The sequence below is a fragment of the Leptonotus elevatus genome, chromosome 1, assembly GCF_054856555.1.
Source record: "Leptonotus elevatus isolate MCC_2025b chromosome 1, RoL_Lele_1.0, whole genome shotgun sequence".
Taxonomy (NCBI): domain Eukaryota; kingdom Metazoa; phylum Chordata; class Actinopteri; order Syngnathiformes; family Syngnathidae; genus Leptonotus; species Leptonotus elevatus.
In genome coordinates this window covers 40952034-40976383 of record NC_141239.1, presented here as the reverse complement: position 1 = coordinate 40976383, position 24350 = coordinate 40952034, and the positions used below count along the sequence as shown (strand labels likewise).

At 44.2% G+C, this 24350-nt stretch overlaps 1 protein-coding gene across 3 annotated transcripts; it reads right to left on the bottom strand.

The window, feature by feature from the left end:
- Positions 1-671: 671 nt before the first annotated feature.
- Positions 672-23542, bottom strand: setd1a (SET domain containing 1A, histone lysine methyltransferase). 3 transcript variants are annotated; one of them, XM_086058377.1, is made up of 21 exons: positions 23522-23542; positions 22466-22610; positions 21257-21355; positions 20905-21175; positions 20663-20793; positions 20334-20590; positions 15952-17608; positions 11501-12475; positions 10783-10938; positions 10590-10674; positions 10391-10527; positions 10268-10304; positions 9298-9469; positions 9163-9197; positions 7105-8306; positions 6308-6662; positions 6015-6196; positions 4390-4500; positions 2566-2685; positions 2340-2477; positions 672-1765 (listed from the first exon to the last, which is right to left on the bottom strand). In XM_086058377.1, exons 2-21 carry the CDS (start codon positions 22601-22603, stop codon positions 1592-1594), a joined length of 6432 nt encoding a protein of 2143 aa, XP_085914503.1. In that variant the 5' UTR covers positions 22604-22610; positions 23522-23542; the 3' UTR covers positions 672-1591. The 3 variants fall into 3 exon arrangements, with proteins under 3 accessions (XP_085914503.1, XP_085914496.1, XP_085914490.1); XM_086058370.1 differs by lacking the exon at positions 23522-23542 and adding an exon at positions 23213-23507; XM_086058364.1 differs by lacking the exon at positions 23522-23542 and adding an exon at positions 23343-23507.
- Positions 23543-24350: the final 808 nt, after the last annotated feature.

The window sequence follows — 24350 nt, the reverse complement described above, 5'->3', positions numbered from 1 at the left end:
TCCAACTTGTACCTTAGAGTGAGGCTTAACCCCCCACACTGAGTTTCTGAGCCAATGACATATAGCGAGACTGGCCCACGTTCTAGAGCAAGAGAACCACTTTGCACTATTATGTTCCAAAGGGTAAGCAGAGCTGCAGTGTCAGCACGTTGGCAACGTAACCCGCCCTTGTTCAAAGCAGAAGAGATTCTAAAAAACGGCTCATGGTTGTTAAGTCCAGGGGTGGGAAGTACATGTGAAACGATTCTTTTTCCTCCTCAGTACAAATGGGCACAACGTAAACAAATAAGATGGCAACTTATGTCCAGTTCATTTTGGTTTGGTCAAGTTATCAGAATAGGTATTGTGTAAATTACTGCAAGAATGCTGTACTTTTTAAGTATTTGGGTTGAATAATCAGTATTTTTTACACAAGTGTCTGTATTTTTACTGAAATACAGTGAGTAATTTTGCCACAGACATGTTAAGACACTTGGGAAGAGTTTTAAATTGTGAAAAAAGGCATATCTGCTTTCAGACCACATTTACTGGCAACATAACCACCTATATTATTCATTTAGGTCACATTCGATCACTTCCTGTTGCCACAGGTGCGTCATGTCAAGGGGCAGGAAGCGGTCACGTCAAACGACTTCCCGTTTGCTTACCTTCCCGCATAAAACACAAGCGACTTTTTCTTTAAAAAATATTTTAATGCACCATTAATAAAGAGTCCAACGTATTAATACAAGATTGCAAATAATATTAAAACGAGGAAGAACCATACAAAATAAACGAGTTGAAGGTATGTACATGTGTCCTGGCGTGGAGCGAACAGGGGAGAGGGAGTGAAAGAGAGGGAAAGGGGGTCTTATTTACAGCTTAGTGTGTTTCTACGAGAAACAAACACTTTTATTTACATCCATTCTCTTTTTTTCTTCACTTTATCCTGTAAAGCAGAAAAAGACTTTTTGCTTTTGTCTTTTTGCTACTCGACAGAAACTTTGGACAAGTTGCCTTTTTTTAAATATCCCGTCAGTAAAAAATAACCTCTAGTTAACCCCTTTTTTTTTTTTTTAAATAACCCAATTCAAAAAAGAAAAGAAAAAAGAAAGTGCAAACACATGGCGACAACAAAACTTGCAAGAATTTGGTGAAAGAAAAAGGAAAAAAGAAACGACATAGCAACGCCACAAAAAATAAAACGTTAAACAAAAAACCCCAGACGAGCACTAACTCAGGGAGGACATTCTGTTTTTGTTTGTAAATGGCAGATAACTTGAGGATCTGGCTAACAACAACGCTTTAAACACTATTCCATAACAGTAATGTTATATAATACTATCAAAAACAATCCCAAAACAAGGAAAAATCTTGTATAACGAAGTGGAACGTGTGGGATTAAAACGTTTTAAAACCCTGAATTTGCGTTAACTTCCTTGTGCGTGGATCTGAGTGGACCTTCCGAACTGAGGTCCCGCCTACCCTCGCCACTCATGTAAGAGTGACAAGGGGGAAAGGGTTGGGGTGGGGAATGGGAGGGGGACAAAATGGCCACCAAAAGTGCGAGGCGTGGACGTGTTTTCCAGGTGGTGGGATGGCAGCGGGAGCGTTAGTTGAGCGTCCCGCGACAGTTCTCGGTGCCGCACAGGCACGGGATCTTGTTTTCCTCCAGCGGGAACTTGTAGTCGTAAGTGATCTCCTCGTTGACGGCGATGGCCTGTTTGGAGTAGATGACGATCTTCTTCTGGGATTCGATGGTGATCACCTTGGCGTAGCAGTTGGGCTGGCAAAGACGCACACGGTTAGTATATTGTAAATAAATGAATACATTCTTCAAATTCAAGTCATTCACTGCCATTGACGGCTATAGACGTCAAAAATTAGTATTAGTTTCACATTTTTTTCACAAGAGCATGAAAACCTAGAATTTTTATTTATTGCATTTAGAACAGATATAAAATTTGTGATTAATCGTGAGTTAACTATTGAAGTCAAGTGATTAATGACAATAAAAAATAATAATTATCTAATGCCCATAATTAAAAAAAGAAAAGATTATTAAAAATTAGGGGCGTCAGTCGATTACAATTTTTAATCACATGACTTTACTAGTTAACTCACGATTAATTACAAATGTTATATCTGTTCTAAATGTACAATAAAAACAATTCTAGGTTTTCATACTCTCGTTAACAAAAGTGGGAAAAAATGTGAAACAAATAGAAATAGTTCAATTGAATTTTTGACGTCTATAGCCGTCAATGGCAGTGAATGAGTTAAGAATGGTGGTATGAGCGATTAATTATGATATAGCGGGGGAATACTATAAACATCAGTTTGCGAGTGCATCCACTCACAGTGCAGCAGTGGTTGATAAAGCGTGCAAGGTTTCCACACTTGGTAGCGTCAATAATGGTGTCATGGTCCACTCGGAACAAGTAGCTGCTGCCGATGCCCTGCTGGGCGTAGCGCTTCTCGCGATTGTCCGCCACCATCTGCGCACACAGCCGCATGCATTAGATTACGTTCGTGCTGACATTTGGCACTGGTGCTACCTTTGGCGCATTTAACTGTGAGGCTCACCTGCCGTATGTTCTGACCCACGTACTCAATCACCATCTCATCGGCAGCGATGGCCTCCATGGCGAACAGACCCCACTCGTGGATCCTGCTGCGTCCGAATCGAAGCCTCTTCTTGCGGAACTGCACAAATTCATTAACATGAATAACTCATGTCAAATACAGTGGTTGGTCTCTCACTACTTTGTGGCTCACTTATTGCGGATTTTTATCTCCCCCATTTTCAATAGTGAAAACCGTATACATTTTTTTATTTATGCTGCTATTTTTGCCCTTTTTTTTGGTAATATTTGAGTAACTGTAAACAGCCATTTCTTTCATTCAACACAATCTATTATTTTAAATCAAAATATTGAATATTTTTGTAATATACGTATAAAAAAAAGTTAACATTTTACTTCTTTTAATTCTTTTTAGCAAGTCAGTGTGCCATCAGTGGTAAGCAATTTTTCATTTTATTTTTTAGAACAGATCTCAGTTTTACACAATACTGTGTCTCATTCAACCCCCCCCCCCACACACACACACTCCTTGCACACGTGCACTTGCACAAGTTAATTGAAGGCAATTAATTTCAACAAGGCAGCTTGTTTATGCAACTCTGCATAGATCTTATTAAGGTGGAACGTAACAACCGCAAAAATAAGGGAACATTGGATTTGTATTGTATGTTTATCAAGTGTGCTGTAGAAAATAATAAATTTTCACTTTTTTCCTCATTTCATTTTCACGAAAATAACTTAGTTTAGGGCTGAAACCAGAGATTATTTTAATAATCGATTAATCGAACTGGTTTAAAATGTTTTCATTTCCATCACTTCATTTAAAAACAGGACATTGTTTTAAATAAATAAATACATTTTCATTGAGATAATAGTTTGTTCCAAAACATGTAAGAAAATGGGCAAAAAGGTTGACCATTGTTTTGAGTAAATTGTAAATGCTTTCATGGAGTACTACAGAAATTGGAGCATATTTACTGTTGAGAAGCTGAAAAGTCCGATGATGTGGACAATTTTAAATAAGATAAGAGGTATCTAAACAAATTAATATTGATGATCAAAAATAATTCTTGATTTGATCATCGATGCACCCCACCTTATTTAATTTACAACAAATAATATTTGTGTGTAGGCAGTGTAAGAGGGACTCTTCAGATACTTTCTCCAAAGGTGGAATACTGCACACTTCGCCTCACCCCACCCTCTTTAGTGTCAATCCCTTTTATAAAGCCAAGCGACATGACAAACTGCCAGTTTTACAAGCAGCCTGAAAGGTGGAGAAATTGTGTCAATGGCCATTCACACAGAACAGCTGGGAAAATGCCGGTTTTTAGAATTAGGCGGAATAATTACCGGTACTATAAAAAAATAATTAAAAAAATAAAAACATTGTATAAAACCAATATAATAAATATGATATATAAAATATAATAAATAATAAATCTCATAAAATACAAATTAAATCAACAATAAACATATACAATAATACAACAAATCCAATGATAGATTAAATAAAACACACACAATTATTTATAAGTGAAATTTAAAAAAACTTAAAACAAACAAAATAAATGATTTGCAACAACAGAATTTCTAATCTATTTTCTTTTAAATGAGGTGGCATGCAGTTTTCTGTGGCTATTCTTGCGAGTTGTGTGATCATTTCCTGCATGTGCTCACTAGCACAGTGTGCACTAACATCTGGGTTGTGCAACATGAGGGAACTCAAGTGACATTTTGAAGACGTCATGTGCTTTGAGGTTGTCTGGAAAGGGGGCCTGTTGCAGAGTGTGCGGTTATTGGCACACGTGTTTGTCGGCGGTACCTTGAGCTGGTTGAGCTTGAGCAGGTCAGAGTCCATGACGGCCGGCGTGCCGATGACGGTGAGGAGGCGGCGCTGCTCCGAGCGTCGCTCTGACAGCAAGCGGTTGGTGCCCTGAAGATTAAAAACATATATATATATCTTTTAAAGAGGGACTTGTGATGTTATCAGATGGCCTTGAGTTGGATGAAAGCCAAAAAACCTTGACCTCAATCTAAGGAGTTGAGTGAACTTGATGTGAAATAACTGACAAAGCAGATATGACTGCTGAGAGATCTAATACGCTAGCGAAACGTTTACTCTACAAATTCTCGACTTTCCTTCCCTGAAAGTTGAATTCCTCCAATGCTGTAAGCTAGCATAGCAGGCAACCAACCTGGAGCCCCTGGCCAACAATAATTGTTGATATGGAACTACCTGAAATTGACTAGGCATGGGCCGATTAATGGTTTAAATGTAGCTTTAAAAAGTCAAGGTTTCAATAAGCGCTGATACTAGCTGTCACTGGTAATAAGCTTGTCTTTTTATTTATTTTTATTTTTTTATTTTTTGAGGGGACTCCTAAACAAGGCACAATATGATTGGCTGTTTGTAGAGTTGGGTAAATGTGCCCCGTCTTTGATTACATTAATTGGTTCCAGTTAACTTTCCCCCTTCCTCCTTTTGGGTGAACAGGGAGGGGAGGGGTGAGCAGTTACACACGGAGGAGGAAGGGAGGAAGCGAAACGAAAAAGACACTGTTGCATTCACGGATGCCCCGCTGCTCTGTTGCTTAATGTACAATGCCCACACCCCACCAAAGAAGTGCCAGTGGGACTAGCGTGGTAAAATGACACGTTTCATCTGAACAAAATATTGTATATTTGGTTGAAAAATAATAGTTGAAAGTGAAAAAGCTTCTTTTTTTTTTACCCAAATATATATATTTTAAAAAGCTGTAATTTTACTACTGAGATTTTTGCCCACACTTATACTGCCAGAATCTAATATTGGCCCATGCCTAAACCTTTGCTCCATGCAACGTAGCACAACATTGAAAGCAATGTGATCAAGTAGAGCAGAAAGAAGTGCACCACTAATGAGCACAAATGAGCCTTTCTTCTTTAATTATTTAGGCAACAAGGGAGGAATCAATTACATTTTCCACTATGATTAGGAAATCCAGCAATCATTTTGTAAATACTGAAGAGCATGACACTATTTTTCATGTTCTAAAAATTCCCACTCTTCCATGAGAAAAAAAAACAACTTTAAATGAGTACACATTTTCTAAATTCAAGTTATTTCCCCACTACTCTTCAAACATGTCCAACTTGTCATTCATGCCTAATAGGAATAAAGAATTTTGCTGGCATCGTGTGGTTTATGCAGGGAACTACAAACCTATTTGAACACATCAATTATTCTCAAAGGTTTTGCTATTTGCAGTATGATCGGTACCTACCCCTTAAAAATACTTTTTCTGACATTTTTGTTTGGTGGTGTGCTGTGAAATTGTCATAATATGTAATGTAAACCGTGTCAATAAAGGTTGGGAAACACCACTTAAGGTTATTTTAAACGGTGTCATGCCCTTGTCTAGCGTGCGCTCTGGTGCGAACTGCGAAGTGTAAGAGGCCCAAACTTACCGAGGTGTCCACGTTCTCCACCTCCCGTATGACTTGCTCGGGCAGGTCCAAGTCCAGGTAGACGTCCTTCTCCTTGCGGCTGATGGCGTAGTAGCCTTCGCTCCTGGCGCAGCCTGTCACGTGCTCGCGCAACTGCCCGTCCGCGGTCCTCTTCTTCCGTCGAGGGTTTGGTAAGTTGGTCAGTGCAGCTCAGCGTTAAGGTTGATGTGACATAACATGAGTCTAACACATGGATTGGCAATGTACATCCTGCGGTCTAACAGTAGGATAGATGGACAGAGTGAAAAGGATATCAGTGTGCTGCACCCAGTGGGTGTCGTTGAGCCAATCGGAGTTGTGGTCATCCTGCAGCAGCTTCTCGTACGTGGTCTTCAGCAGCATCAGGTCCTCGGTGTCCAGGCCCGAGTTCCAGATGTCGTATAGGATGGTCATCTGCTCAAATTCGCTGCGGTTCTCGTACTTGATCGCAGGAGGCTGAGGGGACGGTGCAGGTTTGGTAGACATTACGCCGGCATCCTGGAGGAAGAGCCGCTCGCTCTTCCTCACGTCCTCCAGCCCCGGCGTGGGAGGTTCCCCCTCCGAGTCGGTGCTCGTCAGTTCGCCGGACTCCAGCTCTTCTACGTCTACGTCCTCTTCTGCATCAGAGTCCTGCATACAGCCAGGCAACGTCAACACGGGTCTGGTGCTAGTACTTTCTTGACATGACTGGTCTCTTACATCACATGGCCCACACTGAATGATTTTAGTTAGGAATGCACAGATACAGTACGCTTGTATATATATTTGGATTATTAAAAGGAGAAAAAAAAACATGCGACACTCCAATACCATTTTACTAGCCTGACATAACTCCTGGGCAGGTGGAGATACATTAAATGGAGATACATTAAATTTTGTACTGGGCTGCACAGGTACTTAAAAATAATAACACACAAAAAAAAAAGTTTTTTGTAGCAGACCAATATATACTACAAACATACGTTATCACCCGGGTAGGAATGTTGACGTGTACACGTTCCCTTTTTATGAATGCAGTCATTTTGCATGATTGTTTTAGCTGGACAGGTTCCAAAAGAGTAAAAGCACACACCTTTAGTTTGCGTTTCTTTTGTTTCATGGCTGGCGTCTCCTTCGGTTGCTTTGCAGGAAGAACCTCCAGATTCTCCTTGTCTTTATTTCTCCTCTTTTTGCTCTTCTCAAGCTCAAGCGCTTTGCTTGCCTGTAACCTCTTGGTCGGCGGAAGGGTCGCGGTGGCCTGGCTCGTCTCATGAGACAGCAATCCCAAATACTCTCCCGTGTCGCCTCGTGAGGGAAGCGCCTCGCCGATGACCTCCTCAGGCGCCTCCAAAATGGCATTGAGGTCGGCTGGGAGAAGGACGGAGGACTCCTGCTTGGAGGACTTCTTGGAAGCAGGTGGTGCCGCAAGGATGGGCGGTCTGCAGTAGTTGTGTTCCATGAAGACCACCATGCTCTCCGAGCTCATGACGCGCAGCAGAGCCTCCTCGGAGAAGAGGCCGGCCTCCTTCTTCTGCTCCTCGGCCTCGTCCGACGTCTCCGTCTCCTCTGAGTCTCCATCATCAGGATCCATCTTCAGGGCCATGTCGGCCAAAACCGACAAGTCAGCACTGGAGGCCGAAGCCAGCTGCAGCAGGCTAGACGCTCCCAGTTGCTCTCGGAGCCTCAGCCTCTGCTCCTCATCCTCGTCTTCTTCACGGAGCGAAGTAGGAATGATGGCGGTACGGGACTTTCCACGGGGTCGCTTGCCGAGGGGAGGCGCCTCCTCGAAGGCCATCTTGCACATGGAGGCGTGGTCCAGCGGGATGTTCTGCACTGTACGGCACACCATGACAGGAGGTGCAGAGGATTTGGGGGAGTCTTTGCCTGTGCCCCGTTTCCCGGGCGCCTTGGTCGGGGAGACCCTTTTGGACTCCTCTGAATCTGGAGACCGTCCACATGGCGGCACAATGAGAGCGTTAGCCTCGCCTGGTTTGGATGCGAAGGGGAGAAGCTGGATGCCGTGAGCTGGACGCGGGACAGCGGCGACACGATTGTCCAAAAGTCTGGCGGGCGACAGCGGGGGAGCATCGGCCGGCGTTTGCAAAGGCGGCGAAGACAGCGATTGAGGCAAAGACGATGACAGATCTTTGCTTTCGTTCTCCTCGGTAGAGAAGGACACGGTCTTTCGGCGCTTCTTGAGAGGGGGCACCAGGACCACAGGGGACGGAGGACGAGGATACGGCGGGGACGGTGGCCGCTTGGAAGGGGGTTCCAGTTTGTTGTCTTTGGCTTCACCTGGAAGACATTATAGACATGTTGGGTGAGTGCCCTACAGCGGAACATAAACCAGTCGGCATTGCTCAGGTGTTCTTATTTTGGCCCTAATGCTTGATCACACTCATAGTGATTAAAATAAGCCTTCACCCACTAGGGTTCCCCCACTCATTGACATGCTTTAGTATTTTAGAGCAGCGGTTCTCAACCCTGGTCCTCGGGGACCCCTATCCAGCCTCTTTTCCATGTCTCCTTCACGCAGGGCTTGCTGATTAGTTGATTGGTAGGATAACCTGTGTTGGCTGAGGGAGACATGGAAAACAGGCTGGATAGGGATCGCCGAGTACTGGGGTTGAGAAACACTGTTTTAGGGCAACAGCTGGGCTAAAGCTATTGTTTCAAAGCAGAAAAAAAAACAAGCAGAGTTGCAGTGTTGTTCAAAGTACAGCATCAGTTAAGTCAAATTCAGATTTGTGTACAGGTGTGCTGCAAGACACCTAGAAACTGTTTTAATGTGCGGTGTAATATGTGGTTTTGTTAAAGCACCAGTAATTGACAAAATCAACTTCATGAAAGAGCTTCAAAATCACATGGCAATTGACGGCAATTTGTAAGTAAAGTGTTGCCACAGTAACCAACCCAGCATCAACAATTTCAGTGGTTTATCAGTCATGGTTTTTAACACTAGTATTGATGCTGGTGTGTTGCATAAAGTGCTAAAAAGTGAAAGTTTCAGTACTTGATTGAGAAACTGCACATTAATCCACAGAGGCTTTATAGTAGACCCAGCAACAACAGCCCTTTTCGCGAAGTCAACCTCCATTTCTTACTGGCATTAACAACATTTTAATATTTTGACTTAAAGATGAGGACTTACCGATTTTGAGCTCTGCCTTTGTAAATATCTTCTCCCTGACAATAGCACAAGATCAAAATGTCATCAGCAGCCTTTTCGGGGGTGGGTGGAATTAAAATAGAATTTTTTTTCTGTATCAAAAACATTATAGCATACCTGCCGTCTTTTTCCATCGTGCTGTCCATAGTGGACTCATCTATGGTGTCCGGTCCATCACTGTCAAGCATCTCTCCTTCCTCCTCGGAGGAGGACGAGGATGCCTCGGAGCAAGAGCCCTCTGAAGACGAGGAGAGGCTCTCGTCGTCGCTGTCGGCGCTAAGAGCATCGTCTAAAAATAAGCAAAACACTTTTTTGACTCTGTGGATTATTCCAAATCATTCTGCTCTGCATTTACCACTAATAAATGGAGAAAGGAGCTATAAATGAAAGCTATGCCCGGGTGTGACAAAGGATGCAAGGACTTTTTGAACTCTGGTTTTTTTTGCAGTATTGTTTTTCTATTGTACAAGATAAATTAAAGTACCACTGATTGTCACACCTACCTAAGTGGGGTGTTTAGCTAAGTGGGGTTTTCCGCATTTGGCCCATCCCCTGAGGGAGCAGTGAGCAGCAGCTGGGGCCGCGTTCGGAAATCATTTAGTGATCTAACCTCCCAATTAGAACCCTTAATGCTGAATGTCAACCAGGGCGGCAATGTGTCCCATTCTTATAGTCTTTGGTATGACCAGGGATTGCACCCACAACCTCCCAGTCTCAGGGTAGGGACACTACCACCAGTCCACTGAGCTGGTAGAGGTTAATAAAAACAACTAGTGAGCAGCACAATCGCATTAGCCATGACACATACATTGCACATGTGCAGGTCTCTACATCACATTAACATTATTTGTGGATTATTTGTAATCATTCTGTTAATTTCTATTGTGTAAGAAGGCAGCTAAATTGAGTAACTGGCAAGAAGAGCCATCGCATTAATCATGACATTAAACATGTCCAGGTGTGGGTGTGACTGTGGATTATTTCTAATGTTTTTGTTCTTTTCTATTGTGCCACGTGGGGGTTTATAAATATGACTGATGGAAAGAGCCATTCCATTAATCATAACATTGTGAAAAGTGTTATTTACCGTCAGACTTGTCACTCGCCTCTACTTCCCCATCATCCTAGAAAAGAGAGTTAAAGTTGCCATCAGAAAAGTGTGTTGAATTGCTGTCCTCAAGCTATCAACACAAGTAGCCCAACATCAAACCTTTTCAGAGGAGGAGCCGTCAGACGTCTCCTCTCCCTCGCTGTCCAGCTCCCAAGGTTTTCGACTCCTGGGCTTCTTTTTCCTCCTCTTGTTGTCTCGTCCAGCTCGGCCAGCATCCGGCGTCCTTCCGTCAGCACCTGACAACCAGGCAAGAGTCAGACAGCTCGCTTATGGCACGGCATAAATAAGCTTGGCAAACCTTCATCATCTCCGTCAGGCGGCGTCGATGGTCGCGGCCTTTTCATGTCTCCTTCCGTGAGATCTTGAGGGTCTTTCCTCTTCACCTATACAAAACATTTTCTTTATTATTATAGATCTTTTCTCCTATTATAGACAGTGTTATAGATCCATGTGTTTGTGTCATTTGTAGCACTCTGTGTTGTGTTAATTACCTTAAATGAAGGTAGCCTGAGTGCTCCCCGCAAGGAGAAGCCCTCCACGCCACCACTTTTGGCCCAGTCCACCAGAGACATGAGGGGCTCACGAGGACGGTTCACCTTATCCTCTTTTTTCTCCTCATCACGAATGGCTGACATAGTCTGGAATGGCTGAAGACAAAAACAATATAGCTTATTTATAAATACTTTGCCATTTATTTCTATTGCGCAAGGTGGTGGCCAAACCTGACTGAACTGAACTATCATGAACCAAATGCAGTAGGTGAGTCCATGTCTCACACCTACGATGCGCTGCGATTAAGAAACTGCGCCCCCTGGTCTTCTTAGGCCCGCCGCACATCAAGCAAAGGGGCCGAAAGTGCACAAAATTCACATTCACATTGCACAAGTCACCAGTTGTCTGAGTCTCCATTACACACCAGGCGATTCAGCACTGCACATCGGCCGACGTGATGTGAAGCACTATCAAGTTTTCAGGCTCCACATAAAATATTGTACTGTACAGTATTATTTTTTAATTGAACCATTAAAACGTGGTGCGATTCTCAAGGAAAAGCCAAAATAGAGAGCCAAAAAAAAGGGGGACCGAACTCTAGTTATGTTAATGATAGTATATTGCATGGCATGGGCTTCAAGGTGGCGGTTATCAATAATGGCTGGCATTAAGAACAGGTCAAATTAATTAGAAATTATAACAAAGATACTTCCTTACCTTAGCCTTGGTCTCCTTCCTGTCCCACCATTCATCAAATGTGGCAAAGGCAATGTTCTCCACCATCTTGCGGTTCAGATCCCTCTGCATGATGCTCTTCATCTCTTGGATCAGCGTGGCCAACGCCATCTGCACGGTGGCTTCGTGAGGATTCTCGGGCACCATGGGTATTTCCTCGCCAGGTGTCTGGTACTCGCCACCCACGCCGGTTGGCACAGTGCTATAGGCGGGCGGTGGCATGTAAGAGGGGTAATGTGCAGCCAAGATGTGTGGCGGCCACGCTGAGTGCGGAGGCGGAAGGTGCGAAGGAGGTGGTATCTGAGTGCTGTGTGGGTCAGTGTAAGGGTAGGGAAGCATGTGGGGCGGCATATAGCTGTGATCCTGCTCGTAGTGTGCGGCCGCCCCACTCCCCTCTTGTTCCATGTAGGGGTGGTGTGTTGGCGGCAGTGAATGTAAGTGGTATGAAGAGTAGTCCCCTGTGGCAGCCTCGCCCGGCGTGCCATTAGAAGTCGACATGCGCAGCTGGTGCAGGCGACTGAGCATGTGTGTCTGCATCTGGAAGGACATGGGCGCCCCACCAGTGTATTGGTTCATCAGTTCCATTGAGCTGGCATAGTCATACATGTGGTGAGGCATGGGATACTCTGGGTGAAGGTCCATGTGGGGCGGCGGCGGGATCCCGGGAGGCGGGGGCGGCTGCAGGGAGTAGCCTGGCGGCGGTGGCAGGTGGGGCGGGTAGGAGGGGATGGGCGGGTGCATGGCGGGGCCAAAGTGCTGTGTTGACTCTGAGATGGGCGGGGGTGATGACGACGAGGGGTCTGCTGCCGCCTGCGACGGCATTGCTGCCTGGGAAGACGACGGTGAGGAGCAGGTGGTGACGGAGGACTGATGGGTGGTCACCGTCGTGATAGACACCTCGCCCTCCTCCTCCTCTTCCGAGATTTCCATGTCTTCCCCCGAGGAATGAGGAGGGGACTAAAAGGAAACACAGATGTTTAATACTGGACTGGTTTTAACCGGTTGAGAAATTTGCAAAGACCGTGTAAAATTATAAACTACCTCCATTAATTTAGGGGTCTACAAATGAAAAATTAGGAACTCTTGAGGAAAGTGGGAATTTCGAAATGTGAAAAATAGTTTCCAAGGTGTTCCTGAATGAACTGGAACATTTTAAATTGCAATGGTTTGAAATAGTCGAGAAATGTGGAAGGATTAGGTGAATTTATAAAATGTCTCAATTTGGAAATCTCCTGGAAAATACTGTAAACCTCCTTCCATCGCAGCGAGTACCTTTACATGCAGTCAATAAGACTTTTAAAACCTTAATATTGGCAATATTTGGGTTTTGAAGGCCATGTTAACACGTGCAAAAACCCAAATATACTCTCATCCATGTTTTAAACCCTGGGTTTCCCCTTTCCTAAGCATAATTCTTCATATAAACGTATTAAAAATACCTTGATTGAAGAGGGCATTGGTTTGCCTTCTGCGCATGCTCTCTTTTTCTTCTTAACTTATTTCTATTCGCAAAGAATCTAGGTTTTTGTAGTACAGGAATAAGTGTGCGTGGCACCATCCTAAACGAGTCTCACTTGAATACATTGATTTCCCCAAGACGTTTTCAAGTTATTTTCTATCTCTACGGTGAAAACACTACAGTGTGCATCTATACACACATGTATATATATGTGTATATAAGTCTGTGCTTCTGACGTGCAACCCACCGGAAATACTCAAGAAGAAGTAAACAAACATGACGACGCAGCAAAGAACCACAATTTTGAAGTAAGGAGGAAACAGACTATATTTAGCGTGGGGAGTGACACCAATATACATGTCTTTTATTGAACATAGAAATTTAAAGGCAGAAATGACGTCTATTTGCATAATGATGTCCGTGTGTCGTGCTTTCGAACTGGGTATTCCAATTGAGCACAATGACCATGTACTGTACACTGGACCAACTCTGTCCGCTCAAGCATGTAAACGGGTTATCCCGAATGTTTCAGAAATCGGAATATTAACATTAACATGAATATTGACTGCAAAAGTCAGTGACTGACTTTTTCAGACCTCTGCGGATGGAGATGAGAATGGTGGACAAGATCGGTTTTAAGGGATCAGCTGATTACCCTCCAAAATTAAGGAAATAGGGGCCGATACCAACCCTCGGCCGATCGATCGGTGCACACCTCCATTACATATACAGTATTTATTTTATATAAATACTTTCAAGCTTTTATTTATTTATTTCCTCCTGGTACGCTATAGTGAAATTTTACTTCTGGTTTCGGTTCTGTTTAGCAAGTAGATTTTCTCTCCAGAGTCCAGACAATTATTAATTTGCCTGCTATTTTGCTAGTTGGATATGCTCTGCTTTAAAGGTGCATTGTACCATTTAAAAAGGTAATGTTAAAGCTTTTTCTACATCATGCATGCTACACCAATGCCCAGATGAGTACGAAGAGCCCTGGCTGTTTTACTCTGACTGCATCTATCAGCTTTGACTGCACCTATCAGCTTTTATCTTCCCTTTATAGTACAGTGTACGGACTCTGCACACTTCATCGTTTCTTTGGGGACTCATTTGAAGTCATGTCTTCATTTGTCAACTGTGGCTGTAAGATTGAGCACGTACTCGCACGCGCACCATGAACGAGCCTGACACAGATGCTGCAGTTACGCTTTGGGCCAGAAGTGGCAGTCACGAGTAAAAAAGTGACAAACTGCACAAATATCCTTTAATGTGGATCTAGACAGACTTCTATGAAAAGTGTATTCAATCACCCAAGCACTTAAATCTGGTGTTTCACGATTACATGTCAATCTTAACAATAAGCATGGTTTCTCCATCTTTCCTTGTCATCCCAACTTGAGAAATATTCTTGTCAGAAGTGTAGCTTATTCGCCGCTGATTATTGACGTGCCGGGTGGCATGTAATTGATGTCAAGCGCGGGAGAGGAGGTATGGAAATCTGGGCACAAATGGGTGGACATGGGGAGAACACGCGACTGACACAAACGCTGTACCTCACAACTATGCCAAACGAAATGGAACGGAGCCCATGTTCCACAAGTCCCACTGTCAAAGTGACACCCGAGTAAATACTGACTGCAGAAGGGGATTGATAGTAGTTATGGCAAACACTCGAATGAATAATGACACAAACAAGAAACAAACTATGGCGAACAGTGCACTTCCCGAAAGACAGTGGACTAAAAAGAAAAATTAAAGAGGTACAGGGACACGCGACAACACAAACACGCAGACACTATACCTCACGATAACCAAAATGGAATGGAGCCACTGCTCCCGAAGTCCCAACTGTCAAAGTGACACCCGAGGAAATACTGACTGCACGAATAGGAAAACTACTGTTATGGCGAACACTTTAATGAATCGTGGAAAATGGATGGAGAGACGAACTATGGCGAGTGGTGGACTACACGAAAGAAAGCGGACTAAACGCAAAACAAACGAAAGAGGCATAGGGACTGCGTGGGACTGAGGGCTGAATCAAAAACCAAGCAAACACAAGAGGATAAACAAACAGCCACCCAGCTCCGCGACAATAGAGATGGCACACCTGAAGCAAATGCAGTAATTGGGGCTCTTCCTTTGCACCGATTGGTGGCCTGAGCCGGGAACGAGGACCACCAATCGGGGAGGAGCTCCAACACCCACACCCCCCCACACTAAAAAAAAAAAAAAAAAAAAAAAACGCCACAAAACAACGTGGCCCGTAATGGAGTGACTCCACAATGTGTTTATCCGGACTAGTAATTAGCCAGATTGTTGCTACTAGCTACAACAATCTTTTGTCTAATTACTAGACCGTGTTGCGGCCTAAAACACGTGCGTTTGCCTCAACCTCTGACTACCTCTAGGTGACGTGAGCAACGGCGGTTGATTCTCAGTTTTGCTATTCAATGTGTTTTGTTGAGGCACAAAATGCAAATTTTTCAAAACTGTGATGTGAAACCACTTATTTCAAGCCTTGATGTATAAAACTGCTTCCTGAAAATCCCGAATGAGCTCAAAATATTGACATTGGAATGGTGTGAATTACTGCGATTGGCTGGCAACCAGTTTAGGGTTACCCCGCCCACCGCCCAAAACCAGCTGGGATTGTGAGGACAAGCAGTTAAGAAAATGGATGGATGGATGGATGGTGTGAATTAGTTAAGAAATGTGTACAATTGAGAAGTAAAATAAATCGGCGGCATAATAATGATAGTCTTAGTGTAAATGCTTAGTACCCGACGTGAGCGTAGCCACATATCTGACAAGGAGTGGCTTTTCAGCATTCACAGTAACTGATACTTTGCTTAACATCCGACTGCTAATTTAATTCTGTGTCAGTCCATTGATTGACAGATGAAATGTCTGCCCTATCAGAGCGAATAAGAAAATAATTGCAATCGAAGATGGCTAAATGACAAGCAGTTACCTGACTCTGTCCGTTGTAAGGTGGCGTGTGTGCTCCGGTCCTCTTTTGTATGTCAGTGCTCACGTCCTGCGTCGACTCCTCTGGGGCGGCGTCCGTCCCCTCTGGGCCAACCGTTGGCAAGGGCTCATCTGGGAGTGGTGGCAAGGGCTCATCCGGGAGTGGCACGTGAGGTGAGTACGTGGAAGAAGGTGGCGTAGAAGTTGGTGGCTCGGCAGGACTTTTCCGACCGTCAGTCCCTTTCCCTCGTTTCCTGAGGCTGTCTCGGTCACGCTCCCCTTTGTCCCTCTCCTTGTCCCCACCATTGTCTGCCTGGTTGGCGGCTGCGTGCTCGCCCGCACTATTGCCCGCTCGCCCTCTTTTTGTCCCACCTTCAGAACGCGTGCCCTTCTGCTTCTCCTCCTCATCTTCCTCATCAGAGGGAAGGAAGGAGAACTTGGCCTTCTGCTCTTTGAGGAGCATCTCAATGCGCGAGTCCAGGCTGCTGCTGTGATAGGCAAATGGTAAGCTTTCATTGGTGGAGTCTGGCTCCGGGGAGGCAGAGCCACGTCGGCGACCGGGTGGCGAGCTACCAGAGGTCGCAGGTTGCTGGGGGAGGGAGGTGGAGGAAGAGGAAGTAGATAAGGAGGCACTGGAGGAATGGGAAGGGGACAAAGGTGGAGGTGGTGGTGTCTTCGGTGGGAGCGGTGGCGTGCTGGGACGGCGTTTGGGCTTGGTCCACTGCTCCTCTCGGATGGGACTATCCTGGTTGAAATCAAGCCCTCCCAGTGTCTCAGCCACAGCGGCGGCAATGACGGATGCTGGTGGCAGCGGCGGCGGCGGTGGGGGAGGGGGCGGCGGCAGAGCACCTGCCAAGGGTGCGGAACCCTTCTCCGGGAGGCTTGTGCCCCCCAGATGAGCGGATGCATCCAATCCTTGAGGAGGGACCGGGGTGGGATCTTTGGAAGCGGAATATGCGGAATACGACGAGGGGGGTGGGGACATGCTGTTTGAGGAGGAGCGGTATGAGATGGAATTGTATCTGGGGTCTGAGTTGCTGGAGTGGTCGCCTTCCCGCTCCCGGTCGCGATCCCTGTCGCGGTCGTGGCTGCTCTTTCTGCGGCTACTGTGGTGGTTGTGCGAGTGGTGGTGGTTCCGGTGCCGCTGGTGTCCGTGTTCACCTGACCGCGAACCCACGCTGTCTCGTCGATAGCCCCGCTCGTCCCGGCGGTCCGAGTGGTGGTGCGAGTGATGGGAATGGTACTTTGAGGAGGAATTGGCGTCCTGCTGGTGGTGGTAAGACGACCGCCTAGAGCCGCCGCCCGCCGCCCCATAGCGTCCTACCGAGTCTCTGTCCCGCTCAGTCATGAGAGGCTGTTCGTACTGGGACCCTAGAAGTGGTGGGGGCATGGCGGAGTGGTGCGCCATGTGGGGGCCTGGTCCTCCCATGTTGGGGTACGGCGGGTAGCAGGGCGGCTCGTTGGGACGGTATGAGGCGGGCGGGAGGTACCCGGGACGACCTCGGTGGTACAAGGAAGGTTCGTGAACGTCCTCAGAGTAGCGGGACACTTTGAATCCACTGCCTACTGTGGACGACACCGCAGAGGAGGAGGAGGAAGAAGGAAGCATGTCCTGAGGGGGGTAACCACTTGACAAAGTGCCTGCGTTGTAGCTGCTGTGCCTGCCAGCAAAAAGAAGACGTAATTTTTTAAACAACCCAACACATAAAAAATACTTTACATTTGGGGGGGTCTGAGAATATGCCAATGTCAAACAGTAAGTATGGGGGGGGTTAACTGACCGCCATTATCAAGGATGCACATACGGTGCTGCTTAAAAGTTTGTGAACCTCTTGAGAAATTTGGACTTTCCAAATGTTACAACCTGATTTTGAGTTCAATCTGAACCATTACATTTTATATGAAATAACAGGTGTAGGTTTATTAATTCGATGCATTGTTCTTTTTTTTTTTAAATCAATTATGTAGTCAAAACTTAATTAAAAAGAGTTTTTGGTCAATTCATGTAGGTGCAAAAGTAAGTGAACTCTGAGCTGCATTGCTTAAGACAAGCAGTCAAGTAGGATCAGGTAGGACAAATTGGTAGATAAACTAACCACTGAAATGGACCAATGAAATAAGAGGTTTAGCAAAGAAATTGTGCATCACTGACTGAAACAGAGACAAAACCACTTTAGTCTTACCCAGGTGAACCCATACAGGTCAGTCATGCTGAGAGAAAGAGAAATCTCAGGGGACCTCACGAAGTGGGTAGTGACAGCACATCTGTCTGGGGAAAGCTATAAAGTCATCTAAAAAAAATTGAGCTTCATCATTCCACTGTGAAGCAGATCATCTGCAACTAGAACGACAACCCTGCCTAGAAGTGGACAACCTTCTAAAATATCAGCAAGAACCACAAGAAAAATGAAAATTCAGGTTAAAAGCCAACTCAAACATCACCAAGGGATTTGCAGACCTCTTTTTTGCTGCATCCGGGACACATGTGCATGCTTTAACAATCAGAAGAAAAGTAAATCGACAAGGCTTTCATGGAAGGCTTGCTAGGTAGAAGCCTCTGTTCACTAAAAAGATCAACGCTGCCCATCTCAACTTTGCCAGAGAGTACCTGGACAAGCCTGAAGCTATTTGGAAGTCCCTTCTGTGGACAGATGAGTCCTAAATTGAACTGTTTGGTCACAACTAAAACAGTCATGTTTGGTCAAAAGTCAACACTGCACACCAGCAAAAGAACCTTCACCCTAGAGTGACGCATGGGGGTGAGAATGTTAAATTCTGGGCTAGCTTTTCATCCTCAGGACCTGGACAACTCCACATAATCCAGGGAATCATGAATTCAGAGGAATATTGTGAAATCCTGGAACATAACCTGAAGCCGTTCTTTGTGAAGTTACAGCCTGGTAGACGATGGATCATGCAACATTACAATAATCCAAAGCATTCTAGCAATACAACCAAGGAATGGCTGAAGAACAACAAGATTCATGTTCTAGATGTGCCCAGTCAAAATCCTGATTTAAATTCTTTCAAAATACTGAGGCTATGCTAGACGTAGACGTCCATCCAACTGGCTGCATTTTGCAAGGAAGAGTGGCAAATATTCCCCCAAAGACTGATAAATCAGGTGAAGTTCTAATTGCAAAAGGAGGTCCAATATCTGATTAAGTGAGAGAGAGAGGTTCACATACTTTTGCACCCATGAAATCTGAGTTTTTCTTAAATCAACAACTTTTGTTCAAGAATAAATGACAATATTATCATTCTTTTTGTTCAAGTCCATTATTTTCAATGTCAGCATTGTAGATTTGGGTATGACTAAACATTTAATAAGGTTATTTGAATATTTTATACAAAAAATCTGACCATGCCTGCAGGGTTCACAAACTTTTGAGCAACACTAAGTGGCCAGTTCAAGTTTGTCTTTGCGCTTTTGTGCACAAAAAAATCAGTCAGTCGAGCCTCTCACTTAAAAAAAAAAATACTGTATGTATAAAGCAGTAAATTGCATTGTTTTAATAAGCTGCCATTTTATAGCCCTAATTATGTTGTTACAATTAGGAAATAAAAACTGAAAGTTATATTAACATAACATATCTACACATTAACAAAAAACCTTGCCCACATGTGCCGTAAAGCCCATTTGTCACTGAGTGGCGAAGGCTTACAAGTGTTTACGAACATAGCAAATGTTTTTTTCTCCTCAGGTTCACAAACAGTTTTAATGTTCACAACAGTTTTCTTGTAACGCCAATAAATTTCTACAAGGTTCAAAATTAAAGCTGCTCAATGCAGGAAATTGAATTTCGAATCACTACTGCTGTGTGTGGCTGAAAAGTGAAACTGCGCACTCCCTTCCTCATGTACATACACAATGTGCGCATGGCATCACATCCACAAACAGAGGGCGAGAAATTCGACTCAAGAGTTTAGTCCTAAAATTATTAGCCAGAGGCTTGCAGGAGAACCATTTGTGAACAGCTAATGTATTAAGCTGCTAATTAGAAGATGTTTGACTCATAAGTAGTCAAATAAAAAGGCTATTGTAAATATATTTTTGGGGCAAATTTCTTTAAGTAATTAAGTATGGGACAGTCTGTAGAATTTTGGGATTTTCAATGTTCTTTCCTTTTAAAAAGCTATTTATTTCAATAATATGCAAAAAAATACATTCTATCACATTAACGTACGTTTTCTTATATAATAGTAGGTCTTGTAATCTTGTCATTGGTACACTTTAAATGGGATACAGCCACAGTACTGCCAGCACCACATTCCTTGTGCTATAGTGTTAGAACATCTTTTTAAATTAATTGAATTTGTGAAAATCAAAATAACATAATATGTGATGCTGACAAGCTAACATTGACACTCGAGCAGACAACCCACCTGGTTCCAGAATAGCCGGACTCCTGAGAGAACGGCGTCCCAGATCTGGAGCTGTACGGAGTCCCACTCTGAGAGGATGCTGAAGACCCCGAGGTGTAACCGCCTGTCACGGACGAAGAGGGGGGGGTGTCCAGGCGCTGCTCTCCGAAACCGGTATCCGCCGAGCCAGGAGTGATGTTTCCAGACTTGAGGGCTTGCTGGACGCCCGCCGCCAACACAGCCAACTCAGTGGAGAGCCGGCGACGGAAGTCAACAGACTGCGTGGACAGGAATGACGTGTTAAGACTTTGGAAATAAAATAAAATGTATATTCTATTTATGACAGTTACCATATCAGACGGTTGCTGTGTGGGGGTCTGCGGCGCGAGGCAGTCAACTAATGCCTTGCCCCCCAAGGGTACTGTCTGAGGCGTGTAGGAGCCATTCACAATAAGCTCGTAATACTTCTGCCTCTGCTGGCCTGCAGACAACAAATATTTGGACTTTGTATGTTTGTACGTATCGTGAGCACTATAAACCTGGAATTCCCAGTGCAGACAGATTGTGTGCCCCAACAGTTCCCCTGGCTCACCTTTGATGTCCAGCTGCGCGTGGATAATATTGCCCATGACGGAGGTGTTGTGCAGCTGCTTGACCGTGTCTTTGGCACCACGTGTGCTGGTGAACAGCACCCGGGCTAGGCCCAAGTGCTTCCTGGTCTTGGGGTGGAACAGAATCTCCATCTCCTCCACCTCGCCGAACTTGGCGCACATCTCGGCCAAGAAGGGCTCCTTGATGTTGTCGTTGAGCCGGGCGAACGTTACCTCCTTGAGGGGGATCTGACCCACGTAGAACTCGTCCAACTGTAGATTGAGAAGGGAAAAAGATCCGCAGATGCCGCATCAGAATGAATAAAGCTCTGAGATGTGTGGAGGCCTTCTCACCTTAAACTTTGGCACCGGCAGGACCATCTCTGTATACCTGGACCATAATCTGCGGGGTCTCGGGTCCCGCAGTTCACCCACAGGCGGGAATCCAGAGTCCTGGTGACATTTTGTACACATGAGGTATTGGAGTGCAACATATTTAAAACCTGCAGCACACTGAGTGATGCGGCTGAACTAGATGGACCTGCACAATCGTGGACAAATTACAGACAGAAACTGACCCATACACAACTATCCTACCATTCATCCTAACTTGCTGGAACCTTTATAGGTAAACAGCATTTTAAAGTGCCGCCAGTATTATTTTATACTAGATGGATTGGATGTCATTTTCAAACATGTAAATATTTGTTTTGTCACCAAGACTTTTTGGTTTTTGATGGTACAGTAAACGAATAGCTACACACGTCCAAAAACTTGTAGCAGCATCACGACGTTACTGCAGACGTCAGGCAGGAGGAGCCTATAAAGTCAAAAGTATTCATTTAGAACATAAAATATTTATAGTATCAGCAATGTTATTTTGGGATCTGCATAGTAAATGTTCTCAAAAGTACATAAATTGTAGTTTTTGTATGTCTTTAATTTAATTTTTGATCAATTTGGCACTGCTAAAGGATTACATAACCCATTCAAAATAACTTGATTACAATTTCTACAATTAAGCTTACTGTATATCGCAATATATACTGTTACGGAGAAGGGATTCCACAATCACACCCGACATTGTTTAGTGTATGAAATGCTTAAAGCCAGCCAGCTCAGCAGTCAAAAATCACATGATCTTTCACAACATAAATGGAGAAATTAACGGAAAAAAGAGAGTTGAGTTGTCGAATTTATTGAATGCACCACCGTGTTTGTAAGACTGCATGTCGTACCAAGGTTTCACAAAGAGTATTGAAAAATCCATGGGTGTCATGTTTTTTGTTTTTGGTAGTGAATTCAGGGTTGTCCATAGATGTCGATTTCTAGACTGCTTATGCTGTCACGGGGAGCTGCATCCTACCACAGCTGACTAAGGGTGAAAGCCAGGTGGACAACACTGGACCTGTCGCCAGTCAATCGCAGGGCACATATGCCAGACAACTATTCGCACTCTGTTTGTCACTGAGAGGGAATTCTGCCTGTAACACTGTAGAACCACACACACTGCAACTCATTAGCATTTCGTCACATCACATATGAAATTGTTAAAATGCTCACAGGCACGCTGAAGTGCACTCCATCGTATCTGTAGATCTTCTGTGCCACCCGTCTGATGGCCGGGTCCTGGACCAGTTTGAAACTATTCCACTGCAAACTCACAGCTTTTTGTGTGTCTGCACCGCTGTCTTGATCCATCCTACAGCTGCCAAAACACGTTTGTTTACATGGTGTGCAGAGTGTGATAAAACCACAAGCAAGCTTTGGACTGGGTAACGATATACAACTCGTGCTGCAAATATAAACGCAAACAAACCTAAGGACGGCGAAGCTTGAAGCGTGAATAGTAACTACTTGTATATCGTAAATAAATACGGCGAAAAGCATAAATGATGATATTTGGCTGACGTTCGCAAGCTCCAGGTAAGACGCTGTCAAAACAATGAGCGAGTTACGTCACAGAGCACTAGTTTAGTTCAGCTAGCTATGCTAACATGCTAACACGGAGCGACAAAACGCCACCGGGTTGACCTATTCTCACAAAATAAGAGTTCGAAATGAATAACACTCGAACCGGGTTCACAGATGGCATATAAATATGATATTATATGCGATTCGAGTGTCCCAAAACGGCGGCAAATTAGTTAGCTTTGTTTCGCTAATGCTAAGGCAAGTTATCGCGGACGTCGGCTAGCGGTAACTTAGCATAAGGGTCAACTTCGGAAGCCAAACTGGTCATATTAGCCACACTCTACAGTCGATACCATATTATAAATAGCGGCCGTATTATCGAAGACTTTCCGGTACCGTAGGGTTTGATTTCCGCTCGAAAATGCAAGACTCCCAGGCTGGGAGTCCTAGAGCGCGCTCATCCGAGAGTAGCAGCCCGCCCGCCGCCAGGCCCGCCCGGGCAACAAGAAAAACACAGTCCACCCACCAAAACACAAACAGACAGGTCCGAGCCCCGCACTCAAGCGAAAGTAGCGGGCTAAAACGATGCCGCTAACATTCCGGTTGATAGTTGATGTAAACGCGAGCCCCAGGAGAGCACCGGGGAGTTGTTTTTGGCCTCTAAAAGCCCAATATTGTGGAGAGAGCGGCCATCGCGTAACAAACCTGAAAGCCTCGCCTGTTCTCCATCAGGGTAAGCGAACGCAGCAAACAGTTTCGCACACGCACTTTCCACTAAAAAATAACAAAAACAAAAAGCTACAAGGTATTATTAAAATTACCAACAAAACGACTATTATAGACAATACGTTTCTATGTGAGTGACTTGAAAATTATTTTGATATATTTTGTTTACGTTAATTATAACGAATATGCGTTTTCAAATCGAACAAGTGATTGGCCCAAAGCTGCTAGAATTAAAACAAACAAAAACATTCCACTGACGATATGTTTATAAGTGAACGACTTGAATATTATTTTGATACATTTTGTTTATGTTAATTATAACGAATATGTGTTTTCAAATCGAACAAGTGATTGGCCCAAAGCTGCTAGAATTAAAACAAACAAGCAAACAAAAACATTCCACTGACGATATGTTTATAAGTGAACGACTTGAATATTATTTTGATTGCTTTTTCATGCCGGTTACACAATTTAAACTTGTGATCGGATCTGCGTTTTCGAGTCAAGCGGAGCGTCCTCTGGCGGCTATCTGCTAAAATGAACTACTGTATGAACGTAACTATTTTATCTCAACCCACCAGGATAACTGTATGAAATGGCACATTTTTAAATTAACTTTTTTTTTTACTCGCATAAATTTTACCAATGAAACACTAAAACATGCGAGTATTTTCCCCAATGAATGACGTGAATATTATTTTTACCCAACGATCGAATCTGCCGTTTCAAATCTAACAAGCAGGTTCACCAAAAATAGTGACCTTAAAAACAAAACAAAAAAACTAAAGAACCTCATAGTCAACATATA

Excerpts from the sequence above, each read along its gene's own strand:
- setd1a (XM_086058377.1), bottom strand. The coding sequence starts at position 22,603 with ATGGATCAAGACAGCGGTGCAGACACACAAAAAGCTGTGAGTTTGCAG. Across the intron at positions 17,609-20,333 it reads TCCGGCTATTCTGGAACCAG|GCACAGCAGCTACAACGCAG; the intron begins GTGGGTTGTCTG and ends TTTTGCTGGCAG. Across the intron at positions 9,470-10,267 it reads GGCGAGTGACAAGTCTGACG|ACGATGCTCTTAGCGCCGAC; the intron begins GTAAATAACACT and ends GCTTATTTTTAG.